Source organism: Dasypus novemcinctus, chromosome 11 (genome assembly GCF_030445035.2).
Source record: "Dasypus novemcinctus isolate mDasNov1 chromosome 11, mDasNov1.1.hap2, whole genome shotgun sequence".
NCBI lineage: Eukaryota > Metazoa > Chordata > Mammalia > Cingulata > Dasypodidae > Dasypus > Dasypus novemcinctus.
In genome coordinates this window covers 104,121,556-104,144,843 of record NC_080683.1, presented here as the reverse complement: position 1 = coordinate 104,144,843, position 23,288 = coordinate 104,121,556, and the positions used below count along the sequence as shown (strand labels likewise).

Genomic DNA, 23,288 nt, shown 5'->3' with positions numbered 1-23,288 from the left:
TTTGATGCACTATTTTTCCATTTTTATTTAGTTTTCTTTTAGCTATGTAATTACAGTTTGAAATAGTTCATTCTTTATAATTTTACAGTCCTGCAATTGCAAACAGTTTGGCAACATGCATAAATAATGGCCTTAGTACTACAATAAACATTTGTTTAAAAAAAAGGTTATGAATTATCTTTCTTTTGAGCTTACGTTATAATGGAGGAGTCATCAAATACTGAGACTACTGGAAAGGGTAAGTGAATTTTTATTGCGGCAATTCGTTTAATCTTTGCAAGTAAAAGCAGAGACCCTCCACTAAAAATGTGTTTCCAAGGGTTTTACAACAAAGAAGAAAAACATGATAAAGTATAAAACCTATATAAATTAAATCAGTGAATAAACACATTTTTAAGAGGTCCCTTAGACAATTAAGAATACCTTAAATAACTTGCGTACTATTTTCACACTGTTGTCAGTTATATCTTTTCAAGTACACATAGTAAATCACTCAATGGTTATATATGTTGAAAATTCCTTCCCTACAGGTGGCCAGATTTTAGCTGATTTATGTCAACTTGTAACTGCCAATCCAAGTAGGTGTTGAGCTACTTAACAAAGTAGTGCTGAAAACCTTATAATCCAATTTTGATAGCCTATAATACCTATTTCCAAATCCACCTCCCTACTACCAGTGATTTAAATGAAACTGATATTCATTTCAATTGTAAAGTAAATAATGTTAGAATCAAAACTCAAGGAAAGTACATGTGGGTACCTTGGCCTAAAGTGTCCCAGTCTGTCTGCCTAACTTTTAAGTCTTCACTACTTAGCTCTACAGCGGCATGCTTGTTTACCTCTCCACAGTCTCTTCTGTGGACATACAACCATTACAACAGTTACTACACTAAATTCTAACCACTGATTTTGTCTGACCCCAATATTAGCAGTTAAAGGCAAACTATTTTATCTCATGTCTATATTCCTTGGTCCTATCACAAGATCTGGTATGTGTCAAATACTCAACAAATGTTTGCTGAATGAATAAACGAATGAACTGAACAATATTGATTCCAGATGTTTTTAAACCAAACATTGCAATTAGTATGTCATTACTTAAAATTGTATTTTATATCACATACACAAAGAAAGAAAACTAGTAATTTCAGCCCACTCCCAACATCAATACATCAGTCTTTATGTTCCTTTATATTCATGCACATGGTACTGTTATACACTGGCACAATGTAGATTAGCGCTGAGCACCTGCTCTTCATTCACATTTACCATGGTTACTGTAGATGCACAGATGTATTAAAATGGCTTAGCACCAAAAGGCAATACCTCAAGAAATATGCCTCATAAAACATATATATCAATGTTAATATAGTGGTTGTTAAAATAAATTTTCGCATTTAAGTTCTATCTCTACTTTCTAATGAGGTCTTTTTCACAATGAAAGCTTTTTATTTCAATTTCCCTTTAGTACAAAAAACAAGCTATAAAGCAACAATTTCTGCCAGTTTTAATACATTAACATAACCACTGTATGTTTCTTCCCCATTTATGTTTCTACTGTAAATTCCATTGCAGTGAATTCTGTTGTTAGCCACACTGAATATTATTACAAATTCACTTAGACATTATATTCTCAGCTTTCAGAATCAATGTTTTACAAAGATGCTAAGCTTCAGTAAGTAAAAACCAATATCTGAAATTTAAGTGAAAAGTGATACAGATACAATTCTTTCCATCAACAAGGTCAGAGGCTACTGTATACTGGAGTATTCCTGTATTTTGGATAATTATATATAAAATTATAGGACCGTCAAAGAATTAATTTTTACTTCAAAGTATTAAAGGTTCTAATAAAGTACTTTTCATACTTATTTATTCTTCATAGTGAATACACATAAATCATTCCTCTGGCTGAGAAATGAAAATATTTAACTTTTTAAAATGCAGAGCCCTTAGGACAATTTGTTTTATGGGGTTTTATCTACAGTATCTTACACTTCAGATAAGTAGTCATTAAAACAAAGAAATCAATGACATTCATTTCAACTATATCATAGATCTCGTGAAACATATATTCAGAAAATATTAAAGGCTACTTGGTAACAGCCTCTCATAAAACCCAACAAACCTTAAAATTTCAAGTAGACTTCAGAAGGATCAAAGTATTAGTTTATGTTGACCCATGATTAGGAAAGTCTTCTACTGTTGACATTTTATGTTCTTAAGTTTTTCAACCAAATAGTCAGGCTGCAATTTAAAAAAAAACATTTTTTATTCTAGATATCATAGCCTGTATTAATTAATTCTCTAGCATCCTAATTGAGCCACAGTTTAAGAGCTGCATACCATTTATTCTGTTCCTAAAAATATCTTGCCAAAATATTTCTCAATGTATTAATTTTTAAAACTAAAGTAAAATTCTTCTACATTGTATATAAATAGGCAGATTTTTACCTAATCACATATTTAAAAGTTTCTATAGAAAAGGGTAAAGACAATAAATACAGTTTTAAAAAGTAAATCAAATCTTACATTGTTTCAGAGAGCTTTTTTCAATTATCTAATATAAGCTAGAACATTATAAGAGATTTAGGATAAACTTCAATATCTTTATCTTGATTTCTTCAGTCTCATGCGTTCAGATCCCCCATGATAAAACCATTGTTAGATCCTATCATTTTGTTCATTTTTTTTCCAACTAAAAAATAGTTTAGTCTTTCATGAAAGGGTATACAGTTTAAAAATATAACAAAAATGTCTAAGTTAAATCTGTAACAAGGGATAAAGAAGGATATTATATACTGATAAAAGGGTCTATTCAATAAGAAGATATAACAATTATAACTATATATGCACCTATCAGCAAAGCACCAATTATATGAAGCAAATATTTACAGATGTGAAGGGGAAAATAGAGGGTTCTACATTAATAAAAGTCACTATAGAAGACTTCAATACACAACTTTCAATAATGGATAGAACATCTAGACAGAAGATCAATAAGGAAAGAGAAGATTTAAACAATACTATAAACCAAGTATACCTAACACATATATAGAACACTTCACTCAATAGCAGCAGAATGCACATTCTTATCCGGTGTTCATGAGTCATTCTCCAGGACAAACCAAATGTTAGTTTAAAAACAAGACTCAATAAATTCTAAAGTGTTGAAATCATATAATGAATATTTTCCTACCACAATGGAAAGAAGCTAGAAATCAATAACAGAGAAATGGAAAATTCACAAATACATGGAAATTAAACAATATACGTTTAAGCAACCAATGTATCAAAAAAGAAAAAGGGAAATTAGGAACTATCTTGAGGCAAATCAAAATTCATAAACAAAACTTACGGCACGCCAAAAGCAGTGCTGAGAAGGAAATTTGTAACTCTAAATGTTTAAATTAAAAAAGAAGAGTTTCCCTTTTGCAATCATCGCTGAAGTGGCAATGACCAAAATGAAGTTCAATCCCTTTGTGATTTCTGATCAGAGAACTGTAAAAGCATTTCAATGCACTGTCCCATGTTCACAGGAAAACTATGTCTTCCCTCCTCCTGAGGAACTGAGACAGAGATACAATGTTCAATCCATACCTATCTGCAAAGATGATGAAGTTCAGTTTGTGCAAGGATACTACAAAGGCCATCAAATTGGCAAAACTGTCCAGGTTTACAGGAAGAAATATGTCATCTACATCGAACAGGTGCAGCAGGACAAGGCTAATGGCACCAATGTCCATGTGGGCACTCACCCCAGCAAGGTGGTTATCAATAGGCTAAAACTGGATAAAGACTACAAAAAGATCCTCAAATATAAAGCCAGATTCACCAAGTATGAAAGGAAAAGGGGGGAAGCGGATTTGGCTCAACTGATAGATTGTCTGCCTACCACATGGGAGGTCCAGGGTTCAAATGCAGGGCCTCCTGACCCCTGTAGTGAGCTGGTCCACACACAGTGCTGATGCACACAAGGAGTGCCAGTGCCACACAGGGGTATCCCCCATGTAGGGGAGCCCCACACTCAAGGAGTACACCCCATAAGGAGAGCCGCCCTGTGTGGAAAAAGTGCAGCCTGCCCAGAAGTGGTGGTGCACACACGGAGAGCTGACACAGCAAGATGACACAACAAAAAGAGACACAAATTCCTGGTGCCACTGACAAAAAATGCAAGTGGACACAGAAGAACACACAGTTAATAGACACAGACAGCAGACAATGCAGGGGGGAAGGGGAATAAATGAAAAATAAATCTTTAAAAAAAAAAAAAAAAGGAAAAGGACCAATAAAGAAACAATTGAGAAGATGCAGGAGTAAAAGAATCTTATATACAACTTCCATTCAAAACTGCTAAATGAAAAATAAAAATAGAGACTAGGGAGATAAGGCTTAAATGTATAGAATGTCTATTTAGGACAATGGAACAGTTTTGGTAATGGATGATGGTGGTGGTAGCACAACATCAGAAGTGTAATTAATGGCACTGAATTATATATTTGAATGTGGTTAAAAGGAGAAATTGTAACTTGTATTTGTGTTACTAGAACAAACTATTTTTTTTAATTCCATGGAACTGTACAACACAATGAACCCTAAGTTAAACCATGGACTACAGTTAATAGTACAATTATAAAAATGTTCTTTCATTGACTGTAAAAAATTTTCCAAACCAATGCAGGGTGTTAATGCTACAGTAATAGGTGGTATATGGGAATACTGTATTTTATGCATGATAAAAAAGAAAAAAGTCTCAAATCAGTGAATTAACCTTACATATGTAAGAACTAGAAAAAGAGCAAATAAAAGCAAAGTAAGTGGAAGGAAAGAAATAACAAAGATTAGAGAGAAGAGATAAATGAAACAGAAAAAGAAAAAAAAAAAATAGAAGCAATGAAACCAAAGGTGGTTCTTTGAAAAGGATCGATAAAATAAAATCAACAAACCTTTAATTAGACTGACAAAGGAAAAAAATAAAAGAGAATACAATCAGAAATGAAAGGGCTGATGTTACTGCCAATCCCACAGAAATATTTTTTAAAAGGTTGTAAGAGGGCACTATAAACACCTGTATGCCAATAAATTAGATAACCTAGATGGACAAAACCATAGAAGCACACAAACGTCCTACATTCAAAAAGAAACAGAAGACCTTGACAGACTTGTAACAAGTAAATTAAGTCAGTAGCCAAAAACATCCCAACAAAGGAAAGTGTAAGACCATATGGCTTCACTGGTCAATTTTACCAAATAGTCAAAGAGGAATTAACACCAGGCCTGCTAAAACTCTTCCAGGAAGTTAAGAGGAATGAACACTTCCTAAATCTATGAGACCAGCATCACCCTAAAACCAAAGCCAGATAAAGATAACACAAGAAAATACATTACAAACCAATATCCTTTATGAATATAGATATGAAAATACTCAACAAATACTAGTGAACTGAGTCCAACAGCACATTAAAAGAATTATACACTATGATGAAGTGGGATTTATATCAGAAATGCAAGGATGGCTCAACTTAAAAATCAATTATTATATCATATTAATAGAAAAAAAGAAAAAAATGCACAATTACCACAATTGACAGAGAAAAGGCATCTGACAAAATCTAGTACCCCTTCTTGATAAAAACACTCAGAAAACAAGGAATAAAAGCAAACTTCCTCAACATGATAAAGGGCATATATGAAAAACCCACAGGTAACATTACATGCAATGGTGGAAGACTGAAAGCCTTCTCACTGAGGTCAGGAACAAAATAAGGATGCCTACTGTTACTGGAAGTTTGAGCCAGAGAAATTAGAAAAATAAAAAGCAACCAAACTAGAAAGGTAGAAGTAAAACTTTCCCTATTTGCAAATGACATGACCCTATATATACAAAATCCCAAAAAATCCATGAAGAAGTAGTAGAGCTAACAAATTCAGCAACATAAGGGAGTATAAGATCAACATGTAAAAAAAAGTGGTTTTTTAATACACTATTAACAATCTGAAAAGGAAATTAAGAAAAATACTCCATTTATAACAGCAACTAAATCAAATATCTAGGAATAAGTTTTAAAAAGTATATAGAGGAATTGTATATGGAAAAGTAGAAAACATTGCTAAAAGAAATCAAAGAAAACCTAAATAAATGGAAGGACACTCCATGTTCTTGAATTTAAAGACTAAATATTAAGATGTTCATTCAGTCCAAACCAATTTACAGATTCAATGTAATCCCAATCAAAATTCCAACAGCTTTTAGAGAAACAAAAAAGCCAATGATCAAATTCATATGAAAGGTTAACAAACCCCAAATAGCTAAAACCACCTTGAAAAATAAAAAGTTAAAGTACTCAACACTTCTTGATTTTAAAACATACTACAAAGCTACAGTAATCAAAACAGTACAGGACTGGAACAAAACATATACACCAATGGAATAGAATTTAGAGTTCAGATATAAATCCTCACCTCTACAGCCAACTGACTGTTGACAAGGGTGCTAAGTTCACGCAACGAGGAAAAATAGTCTCTACAACAAACGGTGCTGGGAAAACTGGATATCCACATGCAAAAGAATGAAGGTGGACCCCTATGTCACAGTATCTATAAAAATCAACTCAAAATGGATCAAAGACCTAAATATAAGAAGTAGAACTATAAAATTCCTAGACAAAAACATAGGGGAGTATCTTTAGCAACTTGTTGGGCAATGGTTTCTTAGACTTTACACCCAAAACACAAACAATAAAAGAAAAAACAGATAAATGGGTGTGACAGTTTGAATTTGATGAATCCCAAAAAGAAAAAGATTATGGGGAAGTGGATGTGGCTCAAGTGATAAGGCCTCCGCCATACCATATGGAAGGACCGAGGTTCAATCCCTGGGACCTCCTGGTGAAAAAGAAAAGAAAGCCTGCCTGTGTAGTGTGCCATTGCCCACACAGTGAGCTGCATGCCCGCGCAAATGCCCATGTGGTGAGCCAAGTACCCGTGTGAGTGCCCGCAGGGTGAGCCAGTGCCTGCGCAAGTGAGTCACGCAGCAAGATGAAGATGCAACAAAAGAGAGACAAAGGGGAGAGTCAAAGTGGAGCACAGCAGAGACCAGGAACTGAGGCACAATTGACAGGAAACCTCTCTCCACATCAGAGGTCCCCAGGATCAAATCCTCTGAATCCTAGAGGAGAAAGATGGGAAGAGAAGACAAAAAAAGAAACAGATACAGAAGGTCACACAGTGAACGGACACAGCAAAAACAGTAGGGAGGGGGTAGGGAGAGGGAAAATTAAAATTTTTAAAAATTTATTTAAAAAGAAAAAGATTATGTTCTTGAATTAATTCATTCCTTTGGACCAGGCCCTTTTGATTAGACTGTTATCAGTGAGGCATGACTCACACATTGGGTCTCTACCCTCTTAGTAGAGCTTGACATAAATGAAGACACAGAAAGAGGAAGCCATCATGTTTTACCCTGCCATGTGAGAGAGGAATTGAGGATCTTTATCAGCCAAAGCTTAACACAAAGCTCCAAAGAAGCTAGGCCCACAGAACAGCTCAAGGCTGAAGAGACAAGCCATATACCTGATAGGCCATGGTTGTACTTAAGAAGAAAGCAGAGCAGCAAGACTGAGAGAGGAGGCCTGCAAAGAGACAAGCCCGATGCCTAATTTCCCACAGCTGAGCTCCAAGATGGTAGATTCTGGAGGGGAAGGCAGGGACCTCAGCAGAGATCAGTTGCCATCTCTGCCACTTTGGTAAGAAAGATCTCTGATGATGTTTTGATTTGGACATTTCACAGTCCTGGAACTGTAAGATTTTCTCCTAATAAAATTCCCATTATAAAGGCCAACCCATTTCTGGTACTTTGTATTGGCAGCCCTTTGGCAGACTAAGACAATGGGACCTTAGTAAAATAAAAATCTTCTTTTGAGCGAGCAGATGTAGCTCAAGTGGTTGATGTCTGCTTTCCATGTATGAGGTCCTGGGTTCAATCCCCAGTACCTCCTTAAAAAAAAAAAAAAATCTTTGGAAAGGACATTATCAAGAAAGTGAAAAGACAACCTACAGAATGGAAGAAAATATTTGGGAACCATATACCTGATAAGGGTTTAATATCCCGAATATATCAAGACTGCTACGACTCAACTACAAAAAGACAACTCAAAAATGGGTGAAAACTTAAATAGATCTCTCCAAAGATATATAAATGGAAAAAAATATATATTCAACATCATTATCCATTAGGGGACTACAAATCAAAACCACCATCAGGTTGCTGCTTTTCAATGCCAGCACTGCCTCTCACTCCACCCAAAGGAGAAGGGGAGTAACAAAGAGGTCTCTATACCATGGCTCGTACAAAGCAGACCGCCTGCAAATCAACTGCTGGGAAAGCAACTAGGAAGCAACTGGCTACAAAAGCTACTCATAAGAGTGTACCCTCTAGTGGAGGGGCGAAGAAACCTCATCATTTCAGGCCTAATACCATGGTGTTCCATGAAATGAAAAGTTATCAGAAATCCACTGAACTGATTCACAAACTTCCCTTCCAGCATCTGGTATGAGAAATTGCTCAGGACTTCAAAACAAGTCTGTACTTCCAGAACACAACTATGAGTCCTTTGCAGGAGGCAAGTCAGGCCTGGTTGGCCTTTTTGAAGACACCAACCTTGGTGCTATTCAGCTCCCATGCTGCATGTGTTGAGAATATGTTTAAGAATCCACCATAATGGGAAAAATTTCATTATCAAAAAAAAAAAATTTTTTTTCCTCTTCTTGTTACTGGTAGTTCTGAACATTAGATATTTTTTCAATGGTGTCAAAAGTTACCTAAGTATATGATTGTGAATGGGAAAATAGGGGACAGAAATCAGGTATTGGCAGTTTTTCCATTTTCATTTGTGTGTTGAATTTTTAATATAAATGTGGGGTCATAAAGCATTAATGCAAGTCAAAATGTTTCCGTGAACAACTCTCACCAGTTCAATTTTATAAGTTATAAATAAACCTGTTAAATTTTGTGGACAATGCCAGCATTTGGATTTTTTTAAAAACAAGTAACCTTATTGACAGCAATTAAATAGTGTTTATAGGATTTTTATCAAATAGTAAATTCCATCCATTCACTATACTTTACTGAGTTGTTAGATGCAAGGACATGTTTTTAATGTTGTCTGTCTTCTGTGATGTTCCTGTAAGTTTGCTATCAAAATGTATTAAACTAAAAAAAAAAAAAAAGGAAAGGAAACCATAATAAGGTAACATTTCACACCAACTAGAATGGCTACTATTAAAAAAAAACAGAAAACAAGTGTTGGAGAAGATGTGGAGAAATAGGAACCCTTGTATGTTTTTGATGGGAATGTAAAATAATGCAGCTGCTGAATAAAACAGCTTGACAGTTCTACAGAAAGTATAGAATTACCATACACAACTTTGCAAAGTGACAATATCGTAGCCAATGAGGTTTATCTGAGATGTGATTATCATTAATAGAATTACCATATAACCCAGCAATCCCACTTGCAGGTGTATACCCCAAAATTTTGACAGCAGGGACTCAAATGGGTATTTGCACACTGATGTTCACAGCGGCATTATTCATAATTGTCAAAAGATGCAGGTGTATACTCCAAAAATTTGACAGCAGGGACTCAAATGGATATTTGCACACTGATGTTCAGAGTGGCATTATTCATAATTGTCAAAAGATGGAAGGAAATCCAGTGGCCATCATCAGACAAACAGATAAACAAAATGTGGTATATACATACAACTAAATATTATTCAGCCATAAAATGGAAGTTCTAATACATGTCTTGTATAAGGATGAAACTTGAAGACATGTTGAGCAAAATATGTCAGACTCAAAGGAAAATTATATGACCCCTTACATGAAATAATTAGCATATGCAAATCCACAGTCAGAAATTAGAATACATGGGTAAGGGTACGGGTGGGGAATGGGAAGTTAATATCCAGTTGGTATAGAGTTTCTGTTTGAGGTGAAGGGAAAGTTTTAGTAATGGATGGTGGTGACAGTAACACTCCATTTTGAATGTATTTAACACCAATGGATCTTACAACAAAGTGGCTAAAATGATTAATTTTAGATATGTTTTATGAGAATGTAAACTTTGGACTATAGTTAATAATATAATTATATTGTTTCTTCAATTGCAACAAAGGTACCACACTAGTACAAAATGTTAATAGCAGGGAATAACACAGAGGAGGTATATGGGAAATCTGCACTTTCTGTATTTTTCTATAAACCTACAACTATTCTAGTAAAAAATTTAAAAATGTATATGAATTCTTTGATTACAAAAACATAGATCTTGTAGAAAACTTTAAAAATACAAATTAAAAAAACCTTTTTTTAAAATCACAATGTATATTTAAAGGGACCACACAGTTGTCCTACAGAGTGTTCTACTTCTTAATTCCAAATATATGTTTTATTTAAATAAAATCATTGGACATTCAGATGCTTTTTAAAATTTCTTCTATACTATGACTAGAATACCATGCATTAAATAATGGTAAAGATATACTATTTGATGATTACTCATCTATAGCAACTGTAAGTCACCTTATCAAGGACATATAAAACAAGAGCCTGGTAAATTACTGGTCAACTGGCCCTTGGAGAACCAGAGTCACTTAATAACTGAGACTTAACTGTCCGAAACACAGGCCTATAAACCACTGAATTCGACTCTACTTTTGCCTCAGTAAAGCAAAATTGTACAATTTTTTAGGAAAGTGCAAAGCTTCAACCTTAGTTCTGAAAGTTGTTGATATTACTGCAACACTTATCTAATGAGTTTAAACTATCAGAATCACAAAAATTAACTTCTACAAAATGATGTTGATGATTATGGTGATAGGGGCAGCAGGTAACATTTACTGAGCAATCAGTATATGCCAGATACTATGTGAAGTGATTTGCAAGTGAATTATCTCTTCATTCCTCTTATCAACCCTATCAATCGGGCAGTATTAGCTATATGCAGATAATAAAGAACCAAACCTTAAAAAGGTTTAAGTAACTTGCACATGGTCCCTAAAGGAAGTAGTGGAGCCAGAATTTGAATCTAGATCTGATTCCAAAGTCTGAACTCTTAATGCTATGGGAACTTCTGTTATATCCCCTTCTGCAAAGGGGAAACAGCCATAGTGACTCTTCCTACAGAGCTGATGACCTGAAAAGTCCCACAAATTAAAAATGTGACTTGGATAAAATAGGTGATCAAGCTTATGAAAGCTATAAGTGCCTACTACTGCCAAGAAAAGAAACTCAACAAAAGGGACAACTATATTTGTATGCTTCTGGTACAATAACACTTACTGTGATAAACCAGTAGGAATTGACTTTATAAATCAGTTTTGATATGAAGCCAAGCTCAGTGACTGGTGCAAGAACATGAAGGTGTAAGTGAGAAATAGAAGAGAATGGTGGCATATGGAAACCCATCCTAAAATGGAAAGATAAGAGACAAATGACACATCAGTTTTACAAAAGTTTAAAGCTATTTTTTTTTTAGGATAAAACACAAAAAAGTTAAAGACATCCAAAATAAGTTACTTAAAGTAGATATAGTGCCACTATTATATTTCTTTTACTCTTTTCTTTATATACCAGAATATTTACAATTCCATTTCCTTTCATGTTGAAGTTCATAAGAACATAAAACTCATCAAGGAAGGCCTTAATAGCATATTATGCCTCAGAAGAACCTTTACAAAGTCTTAGCACTGTCTTATTACTAATTTTCCTACAAGAAATCTTGAAAAAAATTACTGGACACTCAAGTAGAAATAGTGTTCACATACTCCAAGATGTAGCCAACAGATGGCAGTCTTTCTCCTTATCTCTAATAAAGTCATTTCCTTATCAACCAACAATATTTCAATAGTGAGAATTATAAAACTAATAATAAAAAATCTTTATCATCATCCAACTTTCTATTTAATACTGAAAATAGGTTAGAGGCTAATTATTCATAATTGTTTGCATTATAAATATAAGACAAATTTCTTTAAAGAGCAAAACATTTTTAGAAATGATTTAACTTCTTAAAAATCAGTTTACAGTTACAGTTCACATATGTTGAGTGGATCAAGGCAGACCTGTAACAATAAATCACAGTCTAGAAATATTTGCCTAATCAAACTAGAAGTGAGTGGGTGTGTGGGAAGAAGGCACACAAGAGTGCTCATTATTTTAGCAACAATCCTCCAGGACTAACAATGTGCAGCCACTTGTAGCACATATTGGAAAGCTTCCACCACTACCTAGAAAAGAGACTAGGTTTTCCCTCTGTGAAAATAGACCCATCTGACATAGAATCTAGTAACCTGGAAGCCAGAAACAACCCACGGGTTCAGTCAACATCTTCATTTTACACATGAGGAAGCCAAGATCCAAAAAGTTTAAGAAACTTCCCAAAGTCACAAACTTAGACAGTGGGACAACTGGAACTGGAACTTAGGGCCCTTGACGTCTAACCTAATGTTCTTCTACTAAGCACGCACAACGGGGAAGGAAACAGTGCTGCTTCTGACCAAAAGACCTCAAATACCATCTGTTCCTTTCCATGGTCACAATTGATTAAAACAATTTTCAGAGGATTTTCACACACACCCTCTCATTTGAGTCTACAAGTAGGCAGAGCAGGTATTATCTTGAAGAAGTTAAATGGCTTCTCTAATGTTACACAGTACAACAGCTAGAACAGACAGCCTTAGAATTCAGGTCTTCTAATTGTGTTTTAGAAGTAATATCTACTGTATCATACTGCCTAAGTCATATATGCAAGGTCAGAAATTTTTTAAAAAGAGAAACATTTCTTAAAATAGTTGACAACGTGAACATTATGTGCTTTTGTGCAAACTGTTAAATTCACCCAGTTCAGCAGACAATGAATTCAAGTTAATTTCATTAACAGAAGTATAGTGCATTTTTAAATCACATAAAATAAGTTTTTCTGTTAAAATTATATACAATTTTATAGGAATGCACAGATGAACAAAGTACAGAAAATGGTGGATTTGTAACTTTATTTACCTTATATATACTCATCTTCCCAAACCATAAGTGGAAATTATTGGAAACTGCTAAGACATGAGAGGAATGAGCTGTTTATTAAATTTACAGTACCAATGAACTATATTTTCACTTTCAGGAAAGTCACATTTAAACCACATAACTGCAGACACCTTTACTTCCATTTTCCACTAAGAAATAAAATTTCAGAAAAAACAATAATGTATATGTGGTGGTTTGGAACCTAGGGTTACACCAGAAAAACATGATCTTAAACTCAATCCATTCCTGTGGGCATAAATCCATTGTAAGCCCAATCTTTCGATGAAATTACTTCAGTTAAGATGTGGCTCACCTCAATCAGGATGGGTCCTAATCCTATTACTAAAGTCCTTTAAAAAAAGAATGAAATTCAGGCAAAGGGAGAGAAAGCCACAGAGAGAGCAGTCAGAATCTAAACATTCAACAGAACCTTCATTAGAAGGGAGAGGCCAGTAGAGGCTGCCTTGTGCATTGCCATGTGATAGAAAAGCCCAGGACCAAGAATCACCAGCAGCCAGCCCCAGAATACCAAAGTCTTCAGACACAAAGCATGGCCTTGATGATAGACATTTTTAGGCGTTTTTCCTAACCTTAAAACTGTAAGCCGTTAAATTCCCATTGTTTAAGCCAGACTGTTGCATAATATTTGCTTAAACAGTCAAGGAAACTAAAACAATAAAATATTAGTTTATCTGGAAGTATACAAACCTCATATTTCTGAAGTCAGTGAAATTATTCCTTTCCAGAATGGCTTTTCCAACAATTACCATGTTCTCAACTATAAAACAGAAAGAAACTACATTTATCATTATATTAAGGACACATAAAGTTCACTAAATTGCTATTAAGCTTAATTTTTTTAGCACCTAGTCAGAAGTTATATAAAATAGATAAACATTTAAAGACACATTGAATAACCCTGTATTAGGATTCTCCAGGGAAACAGAACTGACAGGAAATATATATAATGTAAATATTGAGATTTTTTAAGAATTTATTTACACAACACAAGTCAAATTCCATAGCGCAGACCACAAGCAGGGAACTCCAATGAAGGTTTTCAATGAATTCCACAGGAGAAGTTGGCTGGGTGAAGTAAAGATGGAAATTCTCCCTTCTGACTGCTGAAATCATCACTTCTTTTAAGGCAGAGTTCGTAACCTTTTTTGTTCCATGGGCCCCTTTGCCTGTCAGGTGAAAACTATGGTCCTCTGACTAAGTCCAAACTATACTGTGTATAATTTAATAAATATATCACATCTGCATCAATATGGCCCACAAGAATAATGGTTTTTTTAAATTTTAAATTCAAGCTCATTGATGCTTGTTAAGAACCCATTTTAAGGCCTTCAGTTAACTGAATGCAACTTCTCTCATTGTTGAAGGCAGTCTCCTCAGTTGATTGTAGATGTAATCAGCCATAGATGCAATCAACTTACGGATGATTTAAATCCATGAAATATTCTCGCAGTAACAATCAGTCCAGTGCTTGCTTGACCAAACAACCAGACACTATAACCTAGCAAGGTGACATATGAACTTAGCCATCATAAGTCATAAGTTACTAAGATTACTTATCAACAACTGAAAGGAAGGTTCAAATTGAGCCACAGTTATAACACACTATCACAAAAATATCACATAAAGGCTAACTTTCAACACTTGAGGAGTGTTATCAAGTGACTACTTAGGACACCTGATCCTACTAAGACCTATTTCTAATGCTAAAGAGACCAAGTAATTAAACAGAAATCGTATAACTTAAGACGGGAAAACTTTGAATTTGTCTTTGAGACTAAATCAGGGATATAATATCACATCAAGTCATTTGACTAGACTAACTTATATAATGACTTTGGCCTCCAAATTTCATCTGCCTTAGCATCTTTCTTGTCTCTGTGCTTTATGGCCTTCATATGGGAATAAGCCTCCCTATTAGGAAAACTTGGTAACATGAGCTCTTCAAAGCACAATGCAAACCTTAAGCCTCACCTCCCTTGAAAGGTATAATAATGTGTTTGAAAAGTGCAGAAGTGAGAACCTACATTGGATCATTGTTACACTGAGGCATATAAAGTCATTGCTAATGTTTATTTCTCTAAATCAGGCTTAAGACAGGAGACAGCCAGACTCTCAGCACTAGGTCAGTACCATATGGTCAGATAAAGGTCCCAAGGTACTACAAGACAAGTCTGTTATCTTGTTTTCTTTTAAAATGCTCTCACAATCCCAAACAAATGGGTAAATATAAAGGACTATATATTTTCTTTTAATTTCTTCAAAAGACATGTGACTGATTAAAGCAAACACTATAACACTACTATGGGATTATAAAGTATGTAGACGTATTATATATAACAGTAATAGCACAGTTTATTTCAAAGTGTGGCAGGTTGCTATTATTTATGAATTCCAAAAAGAGAGATTATGTTTATAAACTGGTCTGTACCTCTGGGCGTGATAACCTTTGAGTGTATTAGATTCAGCTGAGATGTCTTTGATTAAATTATGTTATGATTAGGACTTTGATTTGACCACCTCAGTAGAATGCGACTCAGTTTGAGTCTCTGCCCCCCACAGTGGACTACATAAATGGACACTCAATCAAGGAAACACAGAAAGAAATAAAGATACATGGGAAGGGAGAGCGCTTCATAGATGCCAGAGAAGAGAACTTTTTTTTTTTTTCAGTCAGTTTTGATCCTGTGGCCCTGGGAAGAGAGATGAGCCATTTGCCTGATAGTTTGCAGCTGAAGAGAACAGAGCAGCTGAGCCCTATGCCAGCCTACAGCCTACAGCCTACAGCTGAGACACACAGAAGAAGCTGGGTCTAAGCCTTAAGAGGGAAGAGGAAGACTGAACTTCACCTTGCAAACAATGCCCAGCATCTTGCTTCAACACATGGCAGCTGACTGGTGAGAAAGCACTTCTTACCATGACTTGAATTGGATTTTCCATGGCCTTGGGAACGTACGCTATTACTCCAAATAAGTACCCTTAATAGACTTCTGGTAGTTTGCATCAGAACCCCTTTTGGCTGACTAACACACAAAGTTTTATACATTTTACATGAATTGACACATTAACCCCAAGTAGACTATGATAATTAAAGGACATATATTGTGTTCTCTCTAGAACAACCACTGAAAAAATGCAGAGACATAACTAAAAAGGCAAAAAATAAATTAAGATGGAATATTAAAAATATATTTGATCAACCATAAGAAAATGAGAAAGAAGAAACAAGGCAACAAAAACCAAATGGGACAAAAAAACAAATAGAAAACAAATGGCAAGAAAGTAAACATAAATTCAACTATGTCAATAGTTACATTAAACATTATTGGACTAAACACTCCAATTAAAACACAGATTTTTTGGACTAGATTCTGAAAGACCGAAGGGGGGGGAAAAAAGCAAGAAGACTCACCTACATCCTATCTTTAAATCTTTAAATGTGAATATTGTTTGGTTGAAAATAAAAGAATAGCAAAAGATACCCTACACAGATTGTAAGCAATAAGAAAGCTAGCGTGGTTAAATTAATAGTACATAAAATAGACACAAAGAGTGTTTTCAGAGATAAAGAGGGACTATTTCATATTAATAAAAAAGAGTCAATTCACTGGGAAGACAGTACAATCATGATTATGTATTCACTTAATAAAAGACTCAAAACATATGGGGAAACACTATTATTTATATCTCTAATAGGTATCTACTTTTTTATTTCCTTCTTTCTATTTATTTTGGTTTCCTTCCAGTTTCTTAAAATGAAAACTTAAATCATTGGTTTTAAACATTTTCTAATATAAACATTTAAAGTTATAAATTTCCCTCTAAGCACTGCTTTAGATGCAGCCCACAAAATGTTATATTTTCATTACCAGTCAATTCAAAGTATTTTCTAATTTCCCTCATGATTTCTTCTTTGAACTATTTATTTGGAATTATTTAGAAGTGTGTTGTTGAATTTAAAAATATTTGGGCTCTTCTAGATTTTTCTATTTTTCTAATTTAATTCCATTGTCAGCAGAGAAAATACTCTATAAGATTTCAGTCATTTGAACTTTATTAAGCCTTATCTTATACTCCAGAATATGCTCTATATTGGTGAACATTCCATGTGCTCTTTTAAAAAGTGTGTATAATGCAGTTAAGAGTTCTATAAATGGCAATTAAGTCAATGGTTGATATTGTTACTGAGCTCTTCCATATCCTCATTACTTTTCATTTTTATAGAATGTATAAAAATTATGAATTGCAACAATTTTTAAACTTTTATTATAGAAGTATTCAAATTATGCAAAGGCAAAGAGACTGGTATAATGAAATCCCAAATATCCACCACTGCTGCTTTAAAATTCCTAACATTTGACTTGAAACAGTTATAAAACTAGTTATACCAACAGCCTCCATTTTCCATAAATTCACCTCTTCCTTGAAGAAAAATTTTTAAATTCCTAAGAAGCCAAAGGATGATCTCTAAAAAACAATGAATTTTTCATTTTTCACAATAATGAAAGCAGAAACTTCTAATTAAAAGGAAATACTAAATTTTAGGGCATTGGAATTGTTCTGCACGATCTTGCAATGACAGACACAGGCCATTATGCATTTTGTTAGAACTTATAAAAGTGTACAGTACCGAATGTGAACCATAATGTAAACTACTGACAATAGTTAGTGGCAATGTTTCAATATTTGTTCAATTGTAACAAATGTACCACACTCATGTAAGACGTTATTAACAGGAAAATGTGAGAGAGGGAAGGGGTGTGGTATATAGGAAACCCCTGTCTTTTCTATGTGACTTTTCTGTTATCTAAAGCTTCTTTGAAAATGAAAAAAAAAAAAGAGATACTGGGGAAACATACAGAAGAAATTGTCACTGCATAGAAAACATATAATAGGGATAAAAGACACAATGCAAAAAAAATTTTTTTTTTCTATGTTTTTTATTTTGTATTTTTTGGCTTTATTTTTGGGGAGATTTTGGACTGCAGAAGACTTTCAGCTGTGGCAGGGGAGGATCACTGGTATGGTCTGTTAGTGGTGGGGGAATGTGTGGGGAAGGGTACACCTCCATATTCTATGGAATGAGTGTCTTCAAGTGGTCATGAGGTGCTGTCTCATGAGTGGAGAGCCACACAATAACCAAAATAATATTGAATTCCCATCCTGGGGAGTCCTGCTACATTCTCTCATAGAGTTGCAAGAATCCTTAGAGTATACGGGCAGTGCCTAGAGGAGGACAGACCAATATGCCTAGCCCTACTTAAGAACCTTGTTCTTGTGAAATCAAAAGTTGGCCTAGTAATATATATTTCTAAACGTTAACTCCTGAAAGCCTTCTTGTTGCTCTTATATGGCCTCTCTCTAAGCCAAACTCAGGATATAAACTCACTACCTTCCCCCCCCCACCTCCCGCATGGGATGTGACTCCCAGTGATGAGCCACCCTGGCACCAAGGAATTATTACCAAGCACCAGCTAGCAATGCACTTGACGAAAAGGGGGAAATATTAAATACAAATAAGTTTTTATGGCTAAGAGATTTCAAAGTGAGTTGGGAGGTCATTCCAGAGATTACACTTATGCTTGTCTTAGGAAGATCTCACTGACTGTTTCAGTAAATAGTGCCTCAAGTGGGGAAGCTCCTGAGAGCTCTGGAGACATCTGGACACTATAGGCAGGTTACATAACCCCAGGAATTTGGCACCCTGTCAGTGGGCCTTACCTTGAAATATATGATAAACTATCCCCCTAAAGTATCAGAGTTGGACTTATTTATAATTTTCCTATACATGGTTCTTATGACCCTTTAATTTGAAGCTATAATTAACACTATACCCATTAAATTATAAATAGGTGTCCCAGATATATATCTTCTGGCTGTTCATCTTCTGGCTGTTCATATGTCGTTGAGCCCTGAATCTCAGCAGAAATGCAGCCAACACCTACCCTCCAATTCATCAGACTCACCCAGGATAACAACTATCCCAAAAAACAAAGAGTATCTAAAACTGCAAGCAAGACAGTTCCACCCATCTACCCCATGGGATCTAAGTTCAACTGGAAGCAGGGTGGGCATTATCATACAAAGTCCTCAAGATTAGGAAATGAACAAACATAAAGGGGGATTGCAACTAAGGACTGAAATAGACTTATTATTATTCTAGTAATGGAAGAACTTGTAACATTGATATAAAGGCATTGGCTACCAGAGGTTCTAAGAGGAGGAAGGGGGAAGAATAGGTATAAATGGAGCATTTATAGAACACTGGAATTGTTTGTATGACATTGCAATGATGGATACTAGCCATTATACATTTTGTCAAAACCTATAAAATTGTGCGGTACAAAGTGTAAACCATAATGTAAACTACAGATCATGATTAGTAGCAATACTTCAATATGTGTTCAATTTTACCAAAAGTACAACACTAATGAAAGATGTTGTTAATGAGGAAAAGTATGGGAGGGAAAGAGGGTGAGGTATACGGGAATCCCCTATTTTTCAATGTAACATTTATGTAATCTAAAGCTTCTTTAAAAAATAATAATAATAATTAATAAAGAAATACTAATTATTAGTAATAATAATAGAGAATTTTCAATCACAGCCAGGTAAATTTAAATTGTAGCTGATCTTTTTAAGTCCAAAATAGCCTTTGGACTCTATTATATTATAACTCTAGTTATAAATCAGGTATGTTCTGAAACGTACTAACAGAACTTCAAATGACTAAAGCTCTGCAGTATCCAGAAACAACAGTTAAAAAACAGTAATTCAATAGCCTAATGAGCTGCATATACACCAAGGTAGTTTTCCATCAAAGAGGTTTTCTTATTCATCTTTTAAAATCTGGCTCAGTTTATCTATTTTGAAACCTGCCTTTGAGTACTGACCAAACTAATTCCAGACCCTGTTTATAAAGATATCAAAGCAGATTTGAAATGAACTTAGAAATATCTTAGGAAACAATAGCTGAAAAGACAGAGAAGGAAAGAGTAGAAAACTATGGGATAATCCTGAAAGAGGAAGGACTCAGAATCTCCTTTTCAGAATTTCATCATTAAAACACTATAATTAAATGTTCATACTAATGAACTTCATCTACACGGTTAAAGAACTTAGAACAACGTAGGTACTAATATAGTTTATCAGGCAAAATGAGTTCATAGTCCATAACCCTAACTTATTGTTTATAATTATGCATACACCTTTCATTTTCAGAGTTAAGGAAAGCCAAAATTTAAAGTCATAAAGAAACTTTTAGACTCTAAACTGTCTTACAGAGATACCTATTAAACTATATAAAGATTAAACAACATAATGTTTGGGATTTGCTTTGAAGTAATCCAGTGTTGAGTAAGGTTAGTAAATGAAACAAGATTGTCCATGAGTTAATAAAAGTTGAACATGGGTGATGAATACATGGGGATTGTACTATTTTATTTTTCATAATAGAAGTTTTTAAAAGTCATAATGCATTATGAAAAATCATAAAGCCTGGCTAGACTTTTTATTTTTGATCTTCACTGCCATTAACAAAGCCAATTCAGGAACATAACCATGAAAAATACTGCCATCATCTTACCCAGTTCTACTTGATCTTCCCTTAGCTCTTTGCAGTTTCTAATATGCTTCTTTGGCACCACAAGATAATGATGAGGTGCTGCTGGTTTGATATCTTTGAAGCAAACTAGGTCTTCATTCTAAAGAAAAAAGCATATCATTAGTTATTCCGGAAATTATTAAAAATAATCTTCTAATGCTGGAGCAACTCAAATATTTTGTGAGTATGCATTAAGTCTATAAAGACAAGCTTTAACTTCCTTCATGACAAACATTTATCAAAGAATAAAAGGACTTTTATAAAGTCAATTGAAAAAATCAATTAAGTGGAGTTCATTAAAACTTCATTACCAACAATTCCAGAACTTTTTATTATACATCTCTCCATCCTTAGCCTAAGATGTTTTTCACTCTCAATGTATACTTATAATGGTTTGTCTACAGAGACACAGCAGGATTGATAAGCTCTTTTTTACATTTAATTTTTTTCCAAAGTGGCTTTTTCTTCAATTAGAACAAGATCATCTAGTATATATTGATCAGGGTCACTTTTTAAACATTTTTAAAACAATTACATATAAATCTTCTTTAACTTTATTTTATATTTACTTAAATATAAATATTTTATATTTACTTACCACTTGACAGCATTAAAAAGACTTTCAAGTGCTAAAATAGAGTCCAGTATATTGTACTGTTATGTGCAAAGTCCATTAGATGTATGACACCAATTTTCTGGTTTACATTGCTCCACCCAGTAATATAAGGAAAAGGAAAAGGAAAGGAAAAAGAGAGTATTTCAACCTATTAACATGTGAGTTTCAAGCTTTTCCAAAAGGAAATCTATATTCCCTAAATAACATTATTCAATACTTTATATAAAAACATAAAGTCAAAATTAAATGAAATCTGGATCAATAAGCTATTTCTCCCTGAAAATTCCCAGAATGTACTGATGCTCATTAGTTCTCCATTCCAGGAATCAAAATTCAATTTGGACAAAGGTCTCATATATCATGCCAGTAATCCTGGTTTCAATGAGAATAATGATGAAGGGCAATTGTACATATTACAGCATGATCTTCCTTATCAGTATCCATACTGCTTATCTAGGTTTCCAGTAACTTCAAGTCAACCAGCCAGGGAGACTGCTCTTTGGAGAGAATAGGGCTTCCTGTCTAGTTCAGTCCCCAGCAAAACCATGATTCAGATGGAAGGCAGAAAAAAAAAAGTATTATTCCTTTCCTATCTCAAGACTGCTATAAAACGCCAATATCAATTTATCAATATCGATATCAATTTATTAAGATATTGTTTGAATACTAACTTTGTAGCTGTCCTCACTAATAAACCTTCAACTCGGAAGCTGCTAAAATGTGGAGGCATACCTACATAAAAATATCTTGATTATTTTTCAGTTATTAAATATAATCTGCCTATAAGGAGGAAAAGTTATTATTTTTAAGATCATGTGGTAAACACAGTGATGGATCAACCAATGTAGAATGAGCGAGAAGGAAAGTAGAAACAAGAAAGGACTAAATAGAGGTACCCTACAGAAACAGGGATTTGATGCTGTGTTAGAATATGAGACTCTCTCATTACCCCAAAATGTCAGGAAAAGTCTCTATCAACTGTTGCTTTGTGTAAACGTATCACAGAAAGGAAAGAAAAAGGATGTGTTCCATTTTGGGGCTGATGTAGGACAAAAGTGAGAGGCTTGTCAGGATAACCAAAAAAATGGAAGCGGTGACTAGGGAATATGTATTCAGTTTACTCCCCTAACCTTAAGAGAGACTCTTTTGACACACTGGGGCAAGGGATGGGTTTACTGCAATTCATAGACAGGGGGTCAGACCAGTTTTGTTTTGGTTTGTTTATACATATAAGAAGAGTAATTCCAGAAGGTTGGATGACTTGGGAAACCCCAGTGGATAAATGTAGGGTAACAAATATGATAATTACATCAATTTTAATCCATTCTTGGTCATGATTTTTCTGTCTAATAGTAACTTTAAATATTGATGTTCATGGAATGTTTGAGAAAAGAGTAAGAAAACCATGGTGTTTTTCAATGTTTAAAGTTTTCTATCATTTCTTTAATGTCTTCTAGCTAGAATACAATTAATATTGGGTATCAAATCTAACACTATCAAATTGTACTTCTCAGATTAGTTCACAACAATTTTATGTTTTTATGGCCCTCAATTATGGCATTAACTTAAAAAGGTAATTTTTTCTGGAACAAAATACATCCTAATTAGACTTTTGATGTAAATGAATTCGACCTAACAACAGGAACATTTTAGATTCACAGAACAAGAATCTAACAAATTAAACTATTAAAGTGCTAAAGAATAAGAAGAAAAAAATTAAATCTCCTAAAAATCTGCTGTCTTAAACTGCATGGCTCAGTCCAAAAGAGTTCCGTCTTTGTCTCCCACCACCTACCTGAAAGGTTTTGTTTATCTAATATCATATATGAATATCTAATCCAATTTCTTATGAATAAAAAAAACAACCAATTAACATAAGACAACCGCCATCATCACCAGGAGTAGATAAAATTCCTGTCAGACCCAAAGAAACTGGATGTTTTCGTTAGCCTAGTTAGCCTAGGCAG

At 34.3% G+C, this 23,288-nt stretch overlaps 1 protein-coding gene across 1 annotated transcript in view; it reads right to left on the bottom strand.

The window, feature by feature from the left end:
- Nucleotides 1-23,288, bottom strand: part of HINT3 (histidine triad nucleotide binding protein 3) — a 48,882-nt gene continuing 25,594 nt past the window's right edge. Inside the window, exons 2-5 of the mRNA XM_004469054.4 lie at nt 20,688-20,805; nt 13,793-13,862; nt 11,345-11,471; nt 1-2,247 (exon numbers count right to left, since the gene is read on the bottom strand). Of these exons, the coding sequence (XP_004469111.1) occupies nt 2,200-2,247; nt 11,345-11,471; nt 13,793-13,862; nt 20,688-20,805 (363 nt within the window). The 3' untranslated portion in view covers nt 1-2,199. The remainder of the gene's footprint in view (nt 2,248-11,344; nt 11,472-13,792; nt 13,863-20,687; nt 20,806-23,288) is intronic.